The sequence below is a fragment of the Spermophilus citellus genome (assembly GCF_964194105.1).
Source record: "Spermophilus citellus genome assembly, chromosome: X".
NCBI lineage: Eukaryota > Metazoa > Chordata > Mammalia > Rodentia > Sciuridae > Spermophilus > Spermophilus citellus.
The window spans coordinates 147,642,685-147,661,160 of NC_138190.1; the positions used below are offsets into that span (position 1 = coordinate 147,642,685).

The 18,476-nt window shown below is 49.0% G+C and overlaps 2 protein-coding genes across 6 annotated transcripts in view; one reads left to right on the forward strand and one right to left on the reverse strand.

The window, feature by feature from the left end:
• IKBKG (inhibitor of nuclear factor kappa B kinase regulatory subunit gamma) overlaps positions 1-18,476 on the forward strand; it is a 45,538-nt gene that overhangs the window by 11,232 nt on the left and 15,830 nt on the right. The gene's annotated exons all lie outside the window — the stretch shown is intronic.
• G6PD (glucose-6-phosphate dehydrogenase) lies at positions 2,622-18,443 on the reverse strand. Of its 4 annotated transcripts, none has more exons than XM_081278231.1 (13): positions 18,305-18,443; positions 17,199-17,326; positions 8,552-8,589; positions 8,348-8,456; positions 7,208-7,425; positions 5,553-5,711; positions 5,197-5,322; positions 4,687-4,780; positions 4,389-4,575; positions 3,896-4,131; positions 3,727-3,803; positions 3,508-3,600; positions 2,622-3,414 (listed from the first exon to the last, which is right to left on the reverse strand). In XM_081278231.1, the coding sequence occupies exons 2-13, from the start codon at positions 17,316-17,318 to the stop codon at positions 3,324-3,326; spliced, it is 1,548 nt and encodes a 515-aa protein (XP_081134357.1). In that variant the 5' UTR covers positions 17,319-17,326; positions 18,305-18,443; the 3' UTR covers positions 2,622-3,323. The 4 variants fall into 4 exon arrangements, with proteins under 4 accessions (XP_081134357.1, XP_081134356.1, XP_081134358.1 ...); XM_081278230.1 differs by lacking the exon at positions 18,305-18,443 and adding an exon at positions 17,889-18,061; XM_081278232.1 differs by lacking the exons at positions 5,197-5,322; positions 18,305-18,443 and adding an exon at positions 17,889-18,060.

Consider the following 18,476-nt stretch of genomic DNA (forward strand, 5'->3'; position numbering starts at 1 on the left):
CTGCATCACAGAGTCAAAGGCAAGTCGCTCTATAGCTACACTAGGGCCGTGGAGGAGGGATACATTTCAGTCACTATTTTTGCCGCTGTGACCAAAACACCCTGAAAGGTGTCTCTGTTCACTAGTTATATCTGGATTGTAGGCTGTTTGAACTTTATGTAAGATATGCTTATAACATGACACCAGAAGAAATTGCACAAGATTTAAGGGACCAAAATCACCACCGTTTTAACTTTTCCATTCTGGTATTACTTAGAAAAACTATATATTTAGTCTGCTCTTTAGTTACTGTGACTATAAGAGCTGACCAAGCACAATTTTAGAGGAGGAGAAGGCACCCAGAGTTCCCATTTGGGGCTCATGGTTTCAGACATCTCAGTCCATAGAAGGCTGGCTCCATTCCTCAGAACTTGAGATGAGGCAGAACATCATGGTGGAAGAGTGTGGCAGAGGGACGTGGCTCACATGATGATCAGGAAGCAGACAGAGACTCCACTCTCCAGATGCAAATATATATTCCAAAACTATGCTCCCAATGTCCACCTCCTCCAGCCACACCCTACCCACCTACAGTTACCACTCAGTAAATCCTATCAGGGGATAAATGCAGTAATGAGTTAAGGTTCTCACAACCCCCATTTTATCTCTAAGTCCTTTTTTGGGGGTGGGTGGGTGGGTACCAGGGATTGAACTCAGGTGCACTAGACCACTGAGCCACATCCCCAGCCCTATTTTGTATTTTATTTAGAGACAGGGTCTCAGTCAATTCCTTCGGGCTTCACTGAGTTGCTGAGGCTGGCTTTGAACTTGCCATCCTCCTGCCTTAGCCTCCCACACCACTGGGATTACAGGCGTGTGCCACCATACCCAGCTCTCTAAACCCTCTGGCATTGTCTCACATATAAGCTTTTGGAGGGCACCTCATATAAATCACAGCAGGATACTTGTACCATGTTCCCTCTACCATAATGGGTACAGTGACATTCTTAGGACCTAAAGGAGGTGAGAGTATGGAGGTACGATGGCTTGTTGCTCACACACATATTTGCTCTGCCAGCTCCCAGTTCCAAATCACTCCTGGGTTTCAGCCTTTGCTGTGGTCCCCTGAGGTTCCTTCTCCAGTAGACCAGAGACCAGGAGGACAGAGGATCAAGGCCTGCCACTGTAACCAAAGCCTGGACTGTAACGCTGTCCACACAGTTCTGTTGGCTGTTCTGTAAGGACCTGTGCTAGAAAGGACCCTTAAGAGCCCAGTGACATACCTGTTTCCCATCAAGATCCCTTGTTCCCGAGTCAGGTTCCAGGTGAAGTTGGTAATTTCCCTCCTTACACAATCCAGAGGCATCACCTCTCATTTACAGGATGGAAACTACAGTGTCCAGCTTGTGGACAGGAGTGAGCCCATGTTACAGTTGACATTCTGCTTTATGTATTTCTTCTACAAGTCTCAGGCAGGAGCCTTCCTGCTCTGCTTACCCTAACCAGCCCGTTACCACCCCAGCTCAGGGAATGTGTGCAGGTGTGAGGGCAGCTGGTTCTCAGTGACAGTCTAAGAAGTGTCTTGGAAGTCTGAAGCAGGAGGATGGCTGGAACATAGGCATTCACGATCAGCCTGGGCAACATATTGAACTCCCATTTTCCCAAGTGGGGTTGGTGGGGACAGAAATGCTGAGTCTAAGCTGGCTTCACTCCAGTCAGCCTCCTGCTGACAGCCTGAAGAATTTGCCCTGATGTCACAGTCCTCATCCAGTCTCCCCTCTATGGGAATATGACCCAGATACATGTCCTCACTTCTGCTTAGAGTACACTATTCCTCACTGGGTCATTCTCTGGGCTGTTGCTTTGCCCACTCCATAAAACATCCTGCCCTCTGACCATTGTACCTTCAGCTTCATCTACCAGAACCCAGGTCACCAGCGCAGGGCCCAAGATACCACTTCCTGTCCATCTATCTACCCAGTGTTCAGCCCAGAGGAGAAGGGGCAGGACAGCTGCTGTGCTAAGGGGATGCTGTTCTTACTGGGGGCAGAGTACTGGTTTCAACCAAATGCATGTTCACTTGGAGCCTAAGGATATGACCTTATTTGGAAATATGATGTTTGCAGATGTACTTAGTTGAGGTAGGAAGATATCATACTGCAGGAAGGTGGCCCCTGTTCCAATATGAGACTTCCTTTAAGAGGGAGGCAGACATACAAGGGAAGGCCTTGTGACCATGGAGGCTGCCACAAGCCAAGGAATACCAGGAGCCCTTCAGCACATGCCTAAAGTCCATGCCTTGACCTTAAGACTTCCGATCTCCAGAATGGTGAGAGAATGCATTTCTGTTGTTGTAAGCACCCACTTTGTGACTTGTCCTTGCACCTCAAGCTGGTTTCTATGACAAACACCCATGAAGTGGAGCAGACTGATGATGGGAATAGATGTAGGGAGACTGGGAGGTGTTCAGGCCCAGGTTCCTGGCTACACTGCCATGGGAGATGCCCGAGGCAAGGATCCCCAGAAAGAAGGTATGGAGCTGGTGCTAGAGGAGGCATAGTGGGTGACACAGGGAATGGGTAAGTGACAGGTCTCTTGTATGACTCCAGGTGGCAGAGAGGAAATGACAAGGGGACAGGTGGGGCTGTTTGAGGATTTAATGGCAGGGGTTGAGGGGACTCTTAGCTGCTGCTTCTGCCTTTCCACGGAGTGCAGAATTTTTAAGAAGGGACATCTGGGAGAACAAGACCCTGCTGGGCAGCGTGAGGTCCCTTCTACCTGGTGACCAGGAATGTCAACTGGCATTGAGGCTAGTGTGCCCATGGGATCTCACATGGATGCACTCGGTCACTTCCTCAAGTTCAGAGGAGCTTGCTCATAGCCACTGGGGAGTGTGATTTGGCCACTGCCCCACTATGGCCCATTGTCCCTAACATTTTGTCCTGAGGAGTCCTGGGACAGACTGATGGGCCACTCTTCTTCTCTGGAGGTTGGAGTAAAGGGAGGAAGTGACTCAGGTTCCATGGAGAGATTGGTGGCTCAGACAGGGCCGGCACTGGCTCAGGACAGTCATGATGAGTGTCATCGGTGCTTAATGGTTGAAGAATGTAGCTGGGCCCAGGGAGGGGTACTGATGTTAGCGGCGGCGGCGGCCACAATGGTAGCAAAAGCAGTAGCATCAGCAGCAAGGGAAAGATGGTGGTGGCCCAAGCCTGGGGCTGAGGAATGTTAGGCCTATGGTCCCGAAGTCTTCCCATCATGGGGTTCTCCTGAGGTGAGGTCGGGTGGTGGGAAGGACAAACACAGGGGGCAGATGGGATAGGGTGGGAGTGGGTGCCTGGGTCTCAGAGCTTGTGGGGGTTCACCCACTTGTAGGTGCCCTCGTACTGGAAGCCCACTCTCTTCATCAGCTCATCTGCCTCCACAGGGCCTCGGCTAGAAACAGAACAAGTACAGGGCAAGATGTGAGGGCAGGGCAGAGATGTTCCCAGCTGTTTTTGCTCCCCTAGTCCCATATCCTTCCCTCACCTGCCATATGTGTAAGGGATGGGTTGGGGCTTCTCTCGCTCAATCCTGTGCAGCAGTGGTGTGAAGATCCGCCAGGCCTCCCGGAGCTCATCACTAAGGGGATAAAATGTGGCTTTGGTGGGGAGTGGGGCATATGGGGAGGGAGAGAGAAGGCCACCCTACTGCCTGGTATCCTCTCTCCCACGAGACAGCTGGGACTGGGCTTCTGGGGACCCTCACCTGCGCACAAAGTGCATCTGGCTCCCACAGAAGACGTCCAGAATAAGGCGCTCATAGGCATCAGGAAGCTTCACGTTCTGTGGGAGAGGGGGTCTTATTGATACCATGGTGTGTGGCCACCTAGACCATCCCTTGGAGGCCTTTCCTGACCAGCTTTCCCTGTGGGCACCTTGTATCTGTTGCCATAAGTCAGGTCCAGCTCTGATTCCTCAGGGTTGAAGAACATGCCAGGCTTCTTGGTCATCATCTTGGTGTACACGGCTTCATTTGGCTGCACTCGGATCACCAGCTCATTGCGCTTACACTGCTGGTGGAAGATGTCACCGGCCACATCGCGGAACTGCAGCCTCACCTCGGCCTTGCGCTCATTCAGGGCTTTGCCACAGCGCAGGATGAAGGGCACCCCTGGGTGGGGGCAGGGCTGGTCTCAGGACTGGCTCTCTCAGTAGTGCAGGGAGTGAGAATGAGTGAGAACTTCAGTCTAAGTATGTGTGTGTAAATGTGTATGTGGTGTATGGACAGGGTACCATGTCCCACACCCACCAGGCTTCCCCCTCCAGAGTCCCCTGCCGTTGAGCAGTCAGTGTGTCTGACCCCACTGAGAAGGTCTCCACAAGGGAAGGCCCAGCCCTGCCTCACCAGGCCCCAGAGGTGTTACCTACCATCCCACCGCTCATTCTCCACATAGAGGACAACAGCTGCAAAGGTAGCAGTGGTGGACCCATGGGGCACTGTGGGGTCATCCAGGTACCCTTTGGTGGCCTCACCCTCTCCACTGGGGTTCCCCACGTACTGGCCCAGGACCACGTTGTCAGCCTGCACCTCTGAGATACATTTCAATACCTTGACCTGGGAGAAAGGCAGGGAGAGTGGACCCTTTGGATAACAAGATGGGATACAGGGCAGCAGGTGTGAAATGACCACTGAGGACTGGCAGGTGCATCTTGTACCTTCACCTACCTTCTCATCACGGACATCATCTGAGTCAGTGGAGGCAGGCTTCTCCATGGCCACCAGACACAACATCTGCAGAAGGTGGTTCTGCATCACATCCCTGGAGACAGAAGAGGCCAAAGCTCTGGTCAAGCACTACTTTCAGGATGGGTGGAAGACATAAGGAATGGGTTTGCTTCATTTCCTCTCCCTGTTGCCCAGGTTCCATGGAGCCCAGGGTCCTCAAATAAGGCTTCCCACAGGCTGTGAGACTTGCTTCCTGCTCCCCAATGTCTTCCAGGTCCCTTCAAAGTAAAAAAGTAGATGTTGACCCTGTCACTGACCCAGGAAACTCCTGGGATGTTCAGCTGGATAGGGGTCCTACCCCTCTAGCCACATGTGACAACTCACTCAGATTTTCGATCTCAGATTGTGAGGAGGAATCACCAAAACAGGGAGGAGTGGCCCTGTAGGATGACTAGATTTGTGTTCCATGCCCTATGCTGGCCTCCTGGGAGCAACGAGACAGGCTCTTACCGGATAATCCCAAATTCATCAAAGTAGCCCCCACGGCCCTCAGTGCCAAAGGGCTCTTTGAAGGTGAGGATCACACAGGCAATGTTGTCCCGGTTCCAGATGGGGCCAAAGATCCTGTTGGCAAATCTGTGGGGAGGTGGAAGAGTCCCCAGGTGGAACTGTCCTTTAGCTTCTGCAGCACAGCAGCCAAATCTGAGCAGTCAGCAGAACTATACCCAGACCTGGAGCCCACCACCCTTGCTTACATTCTTGAGGAATTTGTCCTTGGGGCAGCATCATCTGTGGGTACCCACCCCTGGCCTTGTACTGTTCCACCCTGTCCCATGTACAGGCATAGGCCAGGACTTAGCCCCCACCTCAGCACCATGAGGTTCTGAACCATCTCCTTGCCCAGGTAGTGGTCAATGCGATAGATCTGGTCCTCACGGAACAGGGAAGAGATGTGGTTGGACAGCTGGTCAGAGCTCTGTAGATCTCTCCCGAAGGGCTTCTCCACAATAATGCGATTCCAGCCTCTGCCAGGAGCCCAAAGCCATGTCACTCTGACACTGTGTCCAGGGAGCAGAACCTCTATCCTCTGCATTCCTAGGTGACTCAGGGAAGTTCTGCTGGCCCTTGCCCCCTTTTCAAAGCACAGAGACCTGTCATACCTAAGAATACCTCTGTTTCCCCAGTACTCAACGCCAGGCTCAACACCACAGAAGCCTTCCCACTACCCTGTTGGTGACTGAACAGCTTTCAGCCTAACCACTGTGGGTGCTAGGGTGGCACTGCTGGCATATTCCTAGGTGGCCCTACTCCTCTCTGGCCTCACAATGGGTCTTTGGTGGGTCAAGAGTGGCCCAGTGGCTAGAGGAAGGGGCATCAAGGTCAGAGGTTCTCCATTTTTTTTTTTTGGTACTAGGGATTAAAACCCAAGGGTGTTCTACCACTGAGATACATCCCTAGGTCTTTTTGAGACAAGGTCTTGCTAAATTGCCCAGGCTGCTCTCAAACTTATAAGCTAAGTTGCTGAGGGTGACACTAAACTTGTGATCTTTTTGTCTCAACCTCCTGGGTCACTGGGATTACAAGCATGTGCCCATTTTAAAATTTATTTTTATTTTTTAAAAATTTATTTATTCTAATTTGTTATATGGGTCAACAGAATGTAATCCAATGCATATTACACAAATAGAGCACAATTTTTCATGTCTCTGGTTGTGCATAAAGCCATTTGTTTGAAAAAGAGAAAAGGTCCTGGGGCTGAAGTTGGGCTCAGTGGTAGAGCACTTGCCTAGCATGTGTGAGGCACTGGGTTCAATTCCCAGCACCACATATAAATAAGTAAGTAAAACAAACGTATTGTGTCCATCTACAATTAGAAAACATTAAAAAAAAAAAAGGTCCTTTTCTATCCCTGCAATTATTAACATGGTTTTCCTGAGCTGGGGATGTGGCTCAAGCGGCAGCGCGCTTGCCTGGCATGTGTGCGGCCTGGGTTCGATCCTCAGCACCACATACAAACAAAGATGTTGTGTCCGCTGAAAAATAAATATTAAAAATTAAAAAAAAAAAAAAAAAAAAAAAAAAAGAAACATGTTTTTCCTTATTGAAAACCAGGAAAGAGACTGTGGTGGATTGGAAGTAGTTTCTTGTGGAGCAACACTGCCACCTGGTGCTCATGGTAGGGACTGTGGGAAAACGTGAATGCAACAGAATGAGCAAGTGGAAGGGAGCATTTCATGGAGCAACACCGCCATCTTGTGGTTCTTCAGGGAACTGCTGCTAGGGACCATTTCATCTGTAATGAGGAACTTTTCATGCTGTACACAAACCTGGCAGAGGTTTTAATAATGTATTTATAGCCTTTCCCTTTATTTGGAGAGCTAATTCATATATAGAACAAATGGGGCATCCCCCTTCCTCACCCTTGTTTCTCAGGCCAGTGCTGGATCTGTGGCTAGGGCAGACCACATCAAGGCAGGTCAAACAAAGGGGGCAGGGAGAGAAGGCAAAGGACAGGCCTTACGTCTGGCTCATGCAGGTCTCATGGATGTTCTTGGTGACAGCCTCATAAACTGTGGGAGGCAAGGCCAGGTAGAAGAGCCGGTTGGCCTGTGGCCCCTGGTGAAGGGCGTTCATATGGCTGTTCAGGCGCTTGAAGGAGGCTGGGTCATCATACTGGCCGGCCACATAGGAATTGCGGGTGAAGAACTCCTCCAGCTTGGGCCTCTCCTCTGGGGTGGCCTAGGAGAGATGGAAGGACAGATAGACACAATGTCAGCCCCACTTTTCTACCTTCTTGAGAGTCCATGTCTGCTCTGCCCCAGGAAAGTGAAGGGTCTTGTTTGTATGCATTTGTCTCTTTTATCCCACAGCCATGATGGGCTTCCCTGGAGATTTGGGAGGGTTCTCTTAGAAGTCAGCTGTCCTGGCCCTTCATACTGTTCACCCCACCCTGGCAGATTCATGCATTCATGGGGAGGGAGGCTGAGGCAGGCAGGACTACTGTGCAGAGATGGGGCACAGCAGCCCCATGCAGGGCTTGAAACCTGTATAATCACCCCTGTACAACCCTAGGACCTTTTTCCCTAAGACAGAAGTTGTATTTCAGGAAAAATCTGACCTGGAGAAATATAGTGGAGAAAGATCTTTTACCAAAATTAGCACACCAAACTACAATTTGCTAAGAAAAATGCTCATGTGTAGTAGGATTTCCTGTAGGGAAGAGGTACCTGTGAGGGAGGGAATCCTTTTTCTAGTTCATGGTATATCCTAATGTGGCCCCAGAGCACATCAGGGTGGACCGAGTAAATCTAGGTCAGAGAGGGGCTGGGAAATGGGTTATCATGCTAGAGGGACCTCTTTCCCTCTCTGTGCCTAGAGTTCTTCCTATAATGGAGGAAGCAACAAGAGTAGGCATGCAGAGCTTTTGGGTGCCTGTCGAGTGGGTGGTTTTGGGGCCCTCAAGGATGTGAGGTGCTAAGGCTTGAGTGCCAGGCAGCTGTCCTGAGGCATCCTATCTTTCTGCCAGTCAAGTGAGGAAGGGGGAAAGGAAATGCATCCTAAGATGGGACAGGGGCATCTCCCACTGGGCCACCTGGGGCTGGCACTGCTGGGGCTAAGGAAGAGAACAGAACAAGGTTGGGGGGACCCTGAAGCCACTCACTCTGAAGAAGGGCTCACTCTGCTTACGGATGTCATCCACTGTGAGACGGGAGCGAGCATAGCCCACGATGAAGGTGTCTTCGGGTAGAAGGCCATCACGGAACAGCCACCTGAGTGCAGAGCACAGCTGTGCCTAGCCAGGCCAGGCCAGGGAGTGCAGGGCCAGGCCTTTCCCTGGTGGGGAGGCCCAGGGGAATGCACTTACCAGATGGTGGGGTAGATTTTCTTCTTGGCAAGGTCGCCCTGTGACAAGGAGAATAGGCGTGGTCAGGGGAAGCTATGAACATGACCTAGATCATCACCCCTCCTAGTGATGTGAGGACGCACTCAGGTCATCACTCAGCCACAAGCTTATCTATCTTGTCCCCATACACTGCCAGAGAAGCCCTGAGATTTGAGCCTGCTGTGGGCCTGGACCCTTCATCTGGAAGGCGTAAGTGTTTCCTGCATTCCAGAAGAAACCCGGACATTCAGTTCATTAGAACAGAAAGATGACTAAGGTGCAAAATAGCAAAACTGGTAAGATGTGGCCTTAAACCTTGTATCAACGAAAAAGAGTAACTCAGAAACAATGAGCTACCTATTCGAATTATGAAGTTAGGAAAAGGATAGCAGACTTTCAAAACAAAAAGAAAATTATAAGGAAAGAAATCATGAAAAAGAAAAGTCGGGCTGGGGTTGTACCTCAGTGGTAGAGTACTTGCCTGGTATGTCTAAGGCACTGGGTTCAATCCTCAGCACTACATAAAAATAAACAAATAAAATAAAGGTATCGTGTCCATCTACAACTTAAAAAATAAAAAAAAAATGAAAAGTTAATAAAATGGAAAACTAATGAAAGGAAAAGATCAACAAAGTTAGAATTTGGTGTTTGAAAAAGACTAATAACAGCCAGAAAACCCTTTGCAACATGGCTTTTTCAACAGGCACAAATAATTGGGGGTACAATGGAACAGAACTACAGATGGGAAGCACAGAAGAGAGTTTATAAACAACTTTATTCCATCAGTAACGACTTAGATGAGATGGACACATTTCTACAAAAGTTCAACCTACAACATGGAGCAAGGGACCTGAGTAGGGCAGTGATAACAAACCTTCCCACCAAGATAACTCCTGGCACTGTCAATGGGTTCTACCAAAATCAGGGAAGAGAGAATTTCATTCTGAAGCAAACTCCTCCTATAGACAGAAGAAGGGAAACTTTCCTGAAGCCACTTTCTAGTTCTCGCAGAACCTTGGCCGTGAGATTTGATGAGAAAGGCACATGGGAAAACTTTTCACATATACCCATGCAGATACAAGAATCCTATAGAAAACGTCAGCAAACTGAATTCTGCCATGTTAAAATATGTAACACATCATAACAAAGGTGGATTTATCTGGGAAACAAAAGATTGGTGTGATATAAAAAACAAAAATCAGTCAGTGAGAAGAGAGTAAAGGAAAAACTGAGAAATCTTTGCCTACTCCTACATATTGATTTTTTAAAATCTAGCAACCTTGCTAAACTCAAGAAATGTAGATAAAGGGTTTCAGAGTATTATCTATTCATGATGAAAATTTTTAGCAAAGTAGAAAAATGGGGAATCCCTTAACTTGATAAAGGGCATCTATGGAACACCCTACAGACACAATACAGAATGGGAAACGTTGAAATAACTCCCTGTAAACAACCAGGAACAAGAAAAGAATACCTGCACTGGCTCTTTAGTAGATGCTGAACTAGCCAGTCCAACAAGGAAGGAAATGAAAATGGATTTAGGTTTGGAAAGGAGGAAGTAAAACTGTCATTATTTGTAGATGATGGTTTGTCTATTAAAAACCCACCTGAAATCGATCTGCAGATAAATAATTAGAGTTAATAAGAGTTTAGCAAGGTTTCTAGGTTTAAAAATCATTAGATAGGAGCCGGAAAAAATTTATTAGGACACAGAAAGCAATATCATAAAAACTGAAAAATTAAGACTTGACTGAAATTAAAAACTGTCTCATCAAAAAATGCTATTGAGAACATGGAGGTGCTAGGGGTGGCTCAGTGGCAGAATGCATGCGTTGCATGCAGAAGGCCCAGGGTTGGATACCTAGCACCAAAGCAAACAAACAAACACAAGCCACAGACTGAGAGACAGTATTCACTCAACTTATCTGCATCCAGAATATACAAGCAGCTCCTACAATACAATAAGAAAACAACCCAATTAAAAATGGGTAAGTGTCTTGGCCAGATGCTTCATAAGGAAGAGAAATGTATGGCTACTAAAAACATTAAAAGTATTCAAGATTGTTAGTTGTCAGAAAAAATGCAAACCACATAGCATTTCACACTCATGAGAATGATCGTAATCTAGAAGACTGAGAACACCTAGTGTTGGTGTGAACTCACGTATGTGGGTGGGAGAAATGAGATGGTCAGGCACTCTCTAACGTAGCTTGGCAGCTTCTCATTAAAGGAAGCTATTCTACTCCTAGAGGAATGAAAGCAGGAGGCCACACAAAAATCTGTGCATGAATGTTCACAGCAATCTAATTGAAAACAGACCCAAACTGAAAGTACCCCAAATGAATCAGCAGGTGAAGAAACAAAGACATATTACTCAGCAACAGAGGAGGAACATGTTACAGATCTGTGAAACACTGACCAGTCACAAAAAATATTATGCTGAGTCAAAGAACTCAGACACAAAAGATTAAACCTTTGAGTTCACTTAAATAAAGTCCTAGAATGGGCAACATTAGCCTATTAGTACAGGAATTAAATCAGTAGTTGCCTGGAATAGGGGGTGGGATGGGAAGGGGCACTCAAGAACTTTCAGGGAAGATGAAAATGTTCTGTATCTGTGTATTGTCATGTGTACCAAAAAGAGTGACAAAAATAATAACTGATCAGAGGGTGGGGAGTGGGTTAGAAATTCCCCTAAGAGTGCAGATAATGTTCTGTTTCTTGATGTGGTAGAAGGTATATAGGTGTCTCAAGTTTTTAAAGTCATCAGGCTGTCCCCTTATAGTCTGTATTCTTTTCAACATATATTCCAATTAAAATTATAAAAAATTAATAGGCACATACCACCTGCCTTATACTTACTAGCAACAAGAAGTTGGAGGAGAAGAACAATTCCACTAACAAAAGTAAATGTTATTTGGTATAGGGGATTGACCCAGGAATGCTGTATCACTGAGCTGCATTCCCAGCCCTTTTGTTAAAGTTTTTTTTTTTTTTTTTTGTAGTTGTAGATGGACAGAATGTGTTTATTTTTATATGGTGCTAAGGATTGAACTCAGTGCCCCACACATGCTAGACAAACATTCTGCCACTGAGCTATAGCCCCAGCTCTCCAGCCCTTTTAATTTTGGGACAGGGTCTCCCCAAGTTGCCCAGGGTAGCCTGGAACTTTCCATCTGCCTGCCTCAGCCTTCTAAATCCCTGGGATTACAGGTGCAAGCCACCACACCAGACTACAAAAGTAAGTGCTATAAAGAACCTAGAAATAGAGCCAGCATATGCCTGTAATCCCAGCTGCTCAGGAGGCTGAGGCAGGAGGATTGCAAGTTGGAGGCCAGCCTAAGCAACTCAGTGTGACCTTGTCTCACAATAAAAAATAAAAAGCTGGAGATGTAGCTCAGTGGTAGATCACCACTGTGTTCAATCTTCAGTGCTACCAGAAAAAGAACAGAACTAGAAATAAACGTTCAGGCCTACTACTGAGACAATGATACAATTCCATTAAAATGGCCTATGCAGACACCTCATTCTCTTGGGCAGCAGAAGCACCAGGAAGAATAACAACATCCCTCCTTTCCAAGCCAATCTGCTCATCCAGTTCAGTCACCCAGTTACTATCAATAGCCTAACAAGCTTTAATTTTGTAACCTGACAAACTAGATGGAAGAGGAAGGGGTAGAATGACCAGCGAGCGGGCTCTTGAACAATAATGGAGCAAGGCCCTTTCATTTTAGACCCTATAATCAAGACTGTGGGAAGGTCTGGTCTGTGAACCCACACTTTATGGGGCCCTGCCACTCTGTGGGGAGAGGTGAGTGGGTGGCACAGGCACAAAGCACTGTCCCAACCAAGATCTCAACTCAATCCAGACAGGAAATCCATCTCCAGGGATAAGATAAAAGACTTGAATATTCATGCAAAATTAAGTTGTAGAAACCTTCCCTGCAGATCTTTTTGTAAAAAAATTTTAAATTGTTTTAATTTTTTGTTGTAGATGGGCATAATACCTTTATTTTATTTATTTATGTGGTGCTGAGGAATAAACTCAGTGCCCCACACATGTGAGGCAAGTGCTCTAGCATTGAGCCATAACTTCAGCCCCTGCAGATGTATCTTGATCTAAAAAAAAAAAATCAAAATACTGCTGAGCACAGTGGTGCATGCCTATAATCCAAGCTACTTGGGAGGCTGAGGCAGAGGATTGCAAGTTTGAGGCCAGCTTCAGCAACTTAGTGAGACCCTGTCTCAAAACAGAAATGAATGATTATGTAGTCAGTGGAAAAGTAGTGCTGAGTTCAATCCCTGGTCCTAAAACCAAACCAAAACCAAAACACATAACAACAATAACAAAACTAAAATCATACAACAACAAAACAAACTCATGTGAACCTCTGGCCTCCCTGGCCTGCAATGCTATGGTGACTGTGTTCAGGAAAATATCCCAGAATTGCTGCCAGCCAGTCTCTGCTTGCCTGTCAGACCTCCTCATGCATCTGCATCAATCCCCTGTCTGATGCCCAGTTTGGCCACTCAAAGGTCTACTGAGTTCTCGAAGGCCATTCAGATCTCTGCTGAGTGAAGCTTCTAACCTACCATATCATATGGTTGCCCTTGCTGATCCCTCAAGGTCTATCTCAGATGACCCCCAACCCTGGGCCAGGGGCTCCCCCAACATGGCCCTCAGTTTCTCAGTGCACTGTCAATGCCTGCCTCTGGCTTTCTCCCTCAGCAGGGCTGGTAAGGACACTGCTTATGTCTGGATGGTTCAATGTGGACTCCACATGCTCCAGAAAGGGCCAGCTTGCTGGGAACTGACCCTGAAAGAAACAGTAAGAATCCTGGCCTGCAAAACCCTCTAAAAGGCAATGTTTGCTTATGATAAAATTCCAATGGATTGGGAGGAATCAGGACAGACTCCAGGCAATGGATTGGTGGCAGGGGATTGGTTTGCTGAGTCACAGTTGCCCCACACCCCGGAGCTATTTGTTTTTGTGTTCCCTTTGGGATTAACTAGAGATAGAACCTGCTCACCTTGTTTCAGCTCAATCCCTGCAACCCACAATCTGCTGAGCTCCAAGTCACCCAAAGGAGAGGTGAGGTAGACCAAGAACAGTGGGGGTGCGGGGGGGGGGGCAGCCGCTCTCTTCAGGGTGGGTTGGCCCTGCCCTTCCTGTTGTTCTGCAAGGCTCTCACCAGAATCGTCTGGAGCAAGGAATACAGGGAGACCTAAAATCTAAACATGTGGGGGTGGGCACAATTACAGCAGGTAGAAGCCTCTCAGGTTTGCTACCCTGTTTGCTTTGCCCAAGAATCATGGTGGGGAAGGGGTCTACTCAAGGACAAATTTCACCTTACTAGGAAGAGGTAGGGCAAAAGAGAGTTGGGCTACTACTTGCCTGTGGTCACCTGAGGTTTGTCCTCGGCCTCCTGTTTTATAAACCCAAATCACTGCAACCCTTTGTTCTGGTGTGAGGGTTTTAGGGTGGAGGCCCAGTAGAAGGAATGAGCCATCTTGTCCCCAAGAGTTGTTGGCATTAAGGATTCACCAAGGTGGAGCCCTGAGCTTTGGTGGAGGCCCAGCTGGCTCCTGGCCACTGGGGTGAGAGAACCTGGCTCTGCTGAGGTAAGTTCAGGCAGGAAAAACCAACAATAGGGCCTCCCTCCTATACTCCAGTGCTCTTGAGTCACCAGGCCTTTGGGGGAATGCCAATGACATCATGATACAGCAAGAATCTTATCAGCCCAAGGGGGAAGTCAGCCTTGAAGTGTCTGTCCTAAGAAGAGGGAGGGGCTGGAACAGCCAGGTCATTTGGATAAATCATAAGCACCCATCATGCCATGGCCATCATGGTCCAGGTGGGGAAAATGAGACCCAGGGAGGAGAGGGTCCTGCAGTGAGATGCTCTGCCCACATGGACTCCCAGTGGGATTCTCCTTCCCTTGTTCCTATAGAAGTGTCACTCTCCAGCTTCACCAAGGTCCCCAGGCAGGGGAGGATATCCTTTAATGCCCAAGGTTCCTTCCTGCACGCTAGTGCTTTCTGGACAGCAAGTACCTCCACTCTCTTCCTGAAGTGGGTTGGAGTCTTAAGAAATAGGAGAACCTTGAGTGGCTCAAAGCCCCATTTGGTAACAGCATCAGGACGCTCTCAGGAAGGAAGCTGGGCATGTACGTGAGGGTTGGGTAAACCTGCAAGGGAGGAAGTGGCAGAGGATGACCGCTTGGGCCCAGCTGGCCTTGGGGTGTCCTGCTTGCCCAGCTGCTGGTCTCCTTTTGGTTTCTAGGTCATACTGAGCTTGTTCTTGACTTAGGACTGTGGGTACTTCCTCTTCCTTTCATATGGGATGCACCCCCAGCCCTTACCTGAAGGCCTTACTCTCCAGGCCTTCTTCATGGGACCTGTGTGCTGAAGGGGGCAGGAGACACAGGGGCACATTGGTGGCTTCTTTCTTGTGAGCCCCTCTTGGTCTGCTTACTCCCTTTGGGGCTCTGGCTTCCCACAGTCTATCAGCTCCATGAGGAAGGGGCTGTGGCTGTTGTGGTTTGAAAGAGGTACTTGCTACATGTTGAATGAATGGAGAACATGCTGGTTTCTCAGAACAGCTGGTACCCTGCTTATCTCCTGCAGCAAGTGAGCTGTCAGGCATGGAAGGAGGTTTAAGAATGGGAGCTACTCTAAGTGCTGTCTGGGTGTAAATGCCCCTGCATGGACTCCAGGCCCTCCCTGCGGGGGGGGGGGGGTGGGTGTGAGGAGGAGAAACAATGGGGCTCTTTAGAACATCCCTTGTCTTCTCCACTCCCCTCTGCTGGAGCCAACACTTCCCATTTCGGTTCTAGAAGCCTCTAGTTCTCACTCCCAGAGCAGAGGAGAGCAAAGGGGAACCCTACTGATTGCAATTAGACACAGTTGCCTAACCCAAGGCCAGCAGGAACATACACATCAGCCTAAGAAGGCCAAGACTTGTTTGCTAGGAGGAAACACTGAGGTTTGGAGACACACACACACACACACACACACACACACACACGCTTGCTGTAGTCAACAAGCTTAGATTCTCTCAGTGAGGTATCCAAGAGTTGAGGGTCTGGGGTTATGATCCATCATTGTGGTCTAGGTCACTGTTGGCCTGTGATTGTGAGAACATGGGGTAGGGATGGGGAAGGGAAATCATCCTTATTTACTTGCTGCTCCAGTCTGATCCTTGGAATGAAGGCCTAATGGTCAGATTCTGAGGTGTTAAGGTTTGTGGCTGTCACAAGTATGGCTCCTCAAATGGGACTGTCTGAGGCCAAGCCTGTCCCACTGTGTGCCCCAATTGGGTACCTCCAGGGGACTTTAGGGTTCCTAGGTGTCAGAGTACAGTGCTTGGGGTGGCTTGCACTTGCTTTTCTAGTGGTAGAGCCCTTCTCCCTTGCTCTCCTCCTCATTATTTCTAAGTTCTGATCAGAAATACAATGGTGGGCTGGACATGGTGGTGACCTGTAATCCCAGGTCCTGGCAAGGCTGAGGCAGGAGGATCACAAGTCAGTCTCAGCAACTTAGCAAGATCCTATCTCAAAACAAAAAGGGCTGGGGTGTAGCTCAGAAGTAGAGTACTCTTTAGTTCAATCCCCACTACTACAGGGGGAAGAAAGAAATATAATAGTGGCAGCAGGGAGCAGGTTTGAAAAGGGGGTGGCATGTTCTGTATGAACAAAGAACCACAGATTTCCTCCAGCATGGAGGGTCTCACAACATGCACCGTGTTGCACCTACCTTGTCAAGAACTAACTAGTTCTCATGGAACTCTTATTCAAGATTACACAATAAGTTCAGGGTGAAGATGATCACACAATGTTGAGCAGAGTTCGGGACATATCCAGGGCTAAAAGTAAAGAATTGAAACCATTTTTGCCATTAAACCTTGGTCCAGTCAGTCACTGTACTTGTCTTGCTGCCGCACAGCACACAAGGGAGGATGCTCTCATCAGGGACCACAGATCCACTAAGGCCACACTCCTTTTCCTGTCCAGCCATGTACTGTCAATATGCAATTCCTCTGCCTTTGCTTCTACTCTTTGGCCTTTCCAATCAGAGCAAAATTCAGTTGTGCCAGCTAGACAACTGAGGCCAGGTGGGGTGGGCAGAGCTCTTCAGGAGGGTTTGGAAGTTGTGGCAAAGAGGAAGTGTTCAAAGAAAGACCCAGTATTTATGATCAGGGAACTTCATTGGTACAGAGAGAAGAGGCAGAGACAGGGCTCCAGATTTTTCTTCTAGAACTGACCATGTGACATTTGTCAAGTCACAAACTGGTTTAAAAAGAATTCAGAATGAATAGCATTCCCTGTTTGCATCTGTTTTCCTCACTGAAAAGGAAGAAGTCATGGTCCTTTAGGACCTGGCAGCTCTAGGACTCCTGGTTATACTGAATGGGTGACCAGACTTTAGAAACATCTCACAAGTATGTACCAGGTAGTGTAGGGAGGTTAGTGGCACACAGGCAGGGGCAACAGGTAGAGCTCAATTTATCAGAGCCCATGCAGTCCCACAAAACTCAATCAGGAAAGCTGAGGCACAGAGTAAGACGTGTTTTGCACAATGCCACATTCAAAGTATGACTTTTCAGACTGGGGCCTGGGGGAGACTCACCGATGCACCCATGATGATGAATATATGTGTATCAGCCTGGTGGAAGGCATCACCCTGGTACAGCTCTTCCCGCAGGATCCCGCACACCTGGGTCCGACTCAGGGCTACCTGCTCTGCCATGGTGCTCTCTGGTGAAAGAAAGGCTCCTTGACAAGTCGGTCTCCTTCTTGAGTCATGACGGATTACTGAAACCATTCTCTGGGAATGGTCACGGTGGGGGTGGGGGTGGGGCAGCGGGGTTGGTGGGTTAGAAACTGCTGCCTCTGGGTTCCAGCCTTACTCTCCCAGGCTGCCTTTTTTCAGGGTGTACATTACAAAATTACTCAAAGCATGAATGGATTTTAGCTGCAGCATCAATTCTGGGCAAGTGGATAAAAATCCTGCCAGAGCATCGCACTACATGTCCTGGACCATCTCATTGTGGACTTTGCCAGAAACTCCACAATGAACTGGAGCACGTTGGATTGTGCAGATGATGGAGTTTAGCTCCAGCCCTCCCCCTGTCAAGCTGGGCGATTCCGGCAAGTCCCCTCCTCTCTCGGGGTCTGGCCCTCAAGGTCCCAATCTGGAACCGCGGGTACAAAGGGATCGGTTAAGACTGTCTAGAAAAAGAGCGCCTATTAAAAGGCCGCGTGGTGCAGTGGTGGGCAGCACACCCTCTGCCGATGCGGCGCCGGCCCGCCCGGTTACCTGCGCCTCGTCGCCGTCGCCCGCCGCGCTCGCAGCCCCGGAATGCACGGCCGTTTCCGGGGATTGAGCCCCGTCGGCCCATTTAACCAGTGGGGGCGGGCGCCACAGCTGAGCTGACCGGCCTCAGGCGAGGCGCCCGGGGCGGGGCCTTGCCGGCCCCTCTCCAGAGAAGGAGAGAGAGAAAGAGAGAGAGAGAGGGAGGGGGAGGGAGGGAGGGAGAGGGGGAGGGAGGGAGAGAGAGGGGGAGGAGGGAAGGAGGGGGAGGGGGGAGGGGGAGAGGGGGAGAGAGGGAGAGAGGGAGAGAGGGAGAGAGGCAGGGGGGGAGAGGGGGAGAGGAGGGAGGGAGGAGGGGCGAGGATAAGTGCGCGCGCATCCCTGACCAGTCCCGCGCATGAACAGCCCCGCCCCTCGGGCACCTGCACTGATGGTTGATCCGCCGGTTGTCCTCACTGCACGAGATCGGGATGCTTTATGGGCACGGGGCAGTCCCAGGCAGTTTCCCCGCGTCCCTACTGCCAGATCAGCCTCACCCTAAGGTCTGGTTTTCTACTTCCGCCAGTAGCGTGGCCACGCCTCCCAGGCACCCTT

Bases quoted from the DNA above. Each gene is read 5' to 3' on its own strand.
- G6PD (XM_081278230.1), bottom strand. From the start codon at position 17,970: ATGGGCCGACGGGGCTCAATCCCCGGAAACGGCCGTGCATTCCGGGGC. The intron at 7,426-8,347 runs GTGAGTGGCTTC...CATCTCTCCTAG, and splicing joins AGAGTGAGCCCTTCTTCAGA to GCCACCCCAGAGGAGAGGCC. The intron at 4,132-4,388 runs GTAGGTAACACC...GCCCCCACCCAG, and splicing joins GGAGAATGAGCGGTGGGATG to GGGTGCCCTTCATCCTGCGC.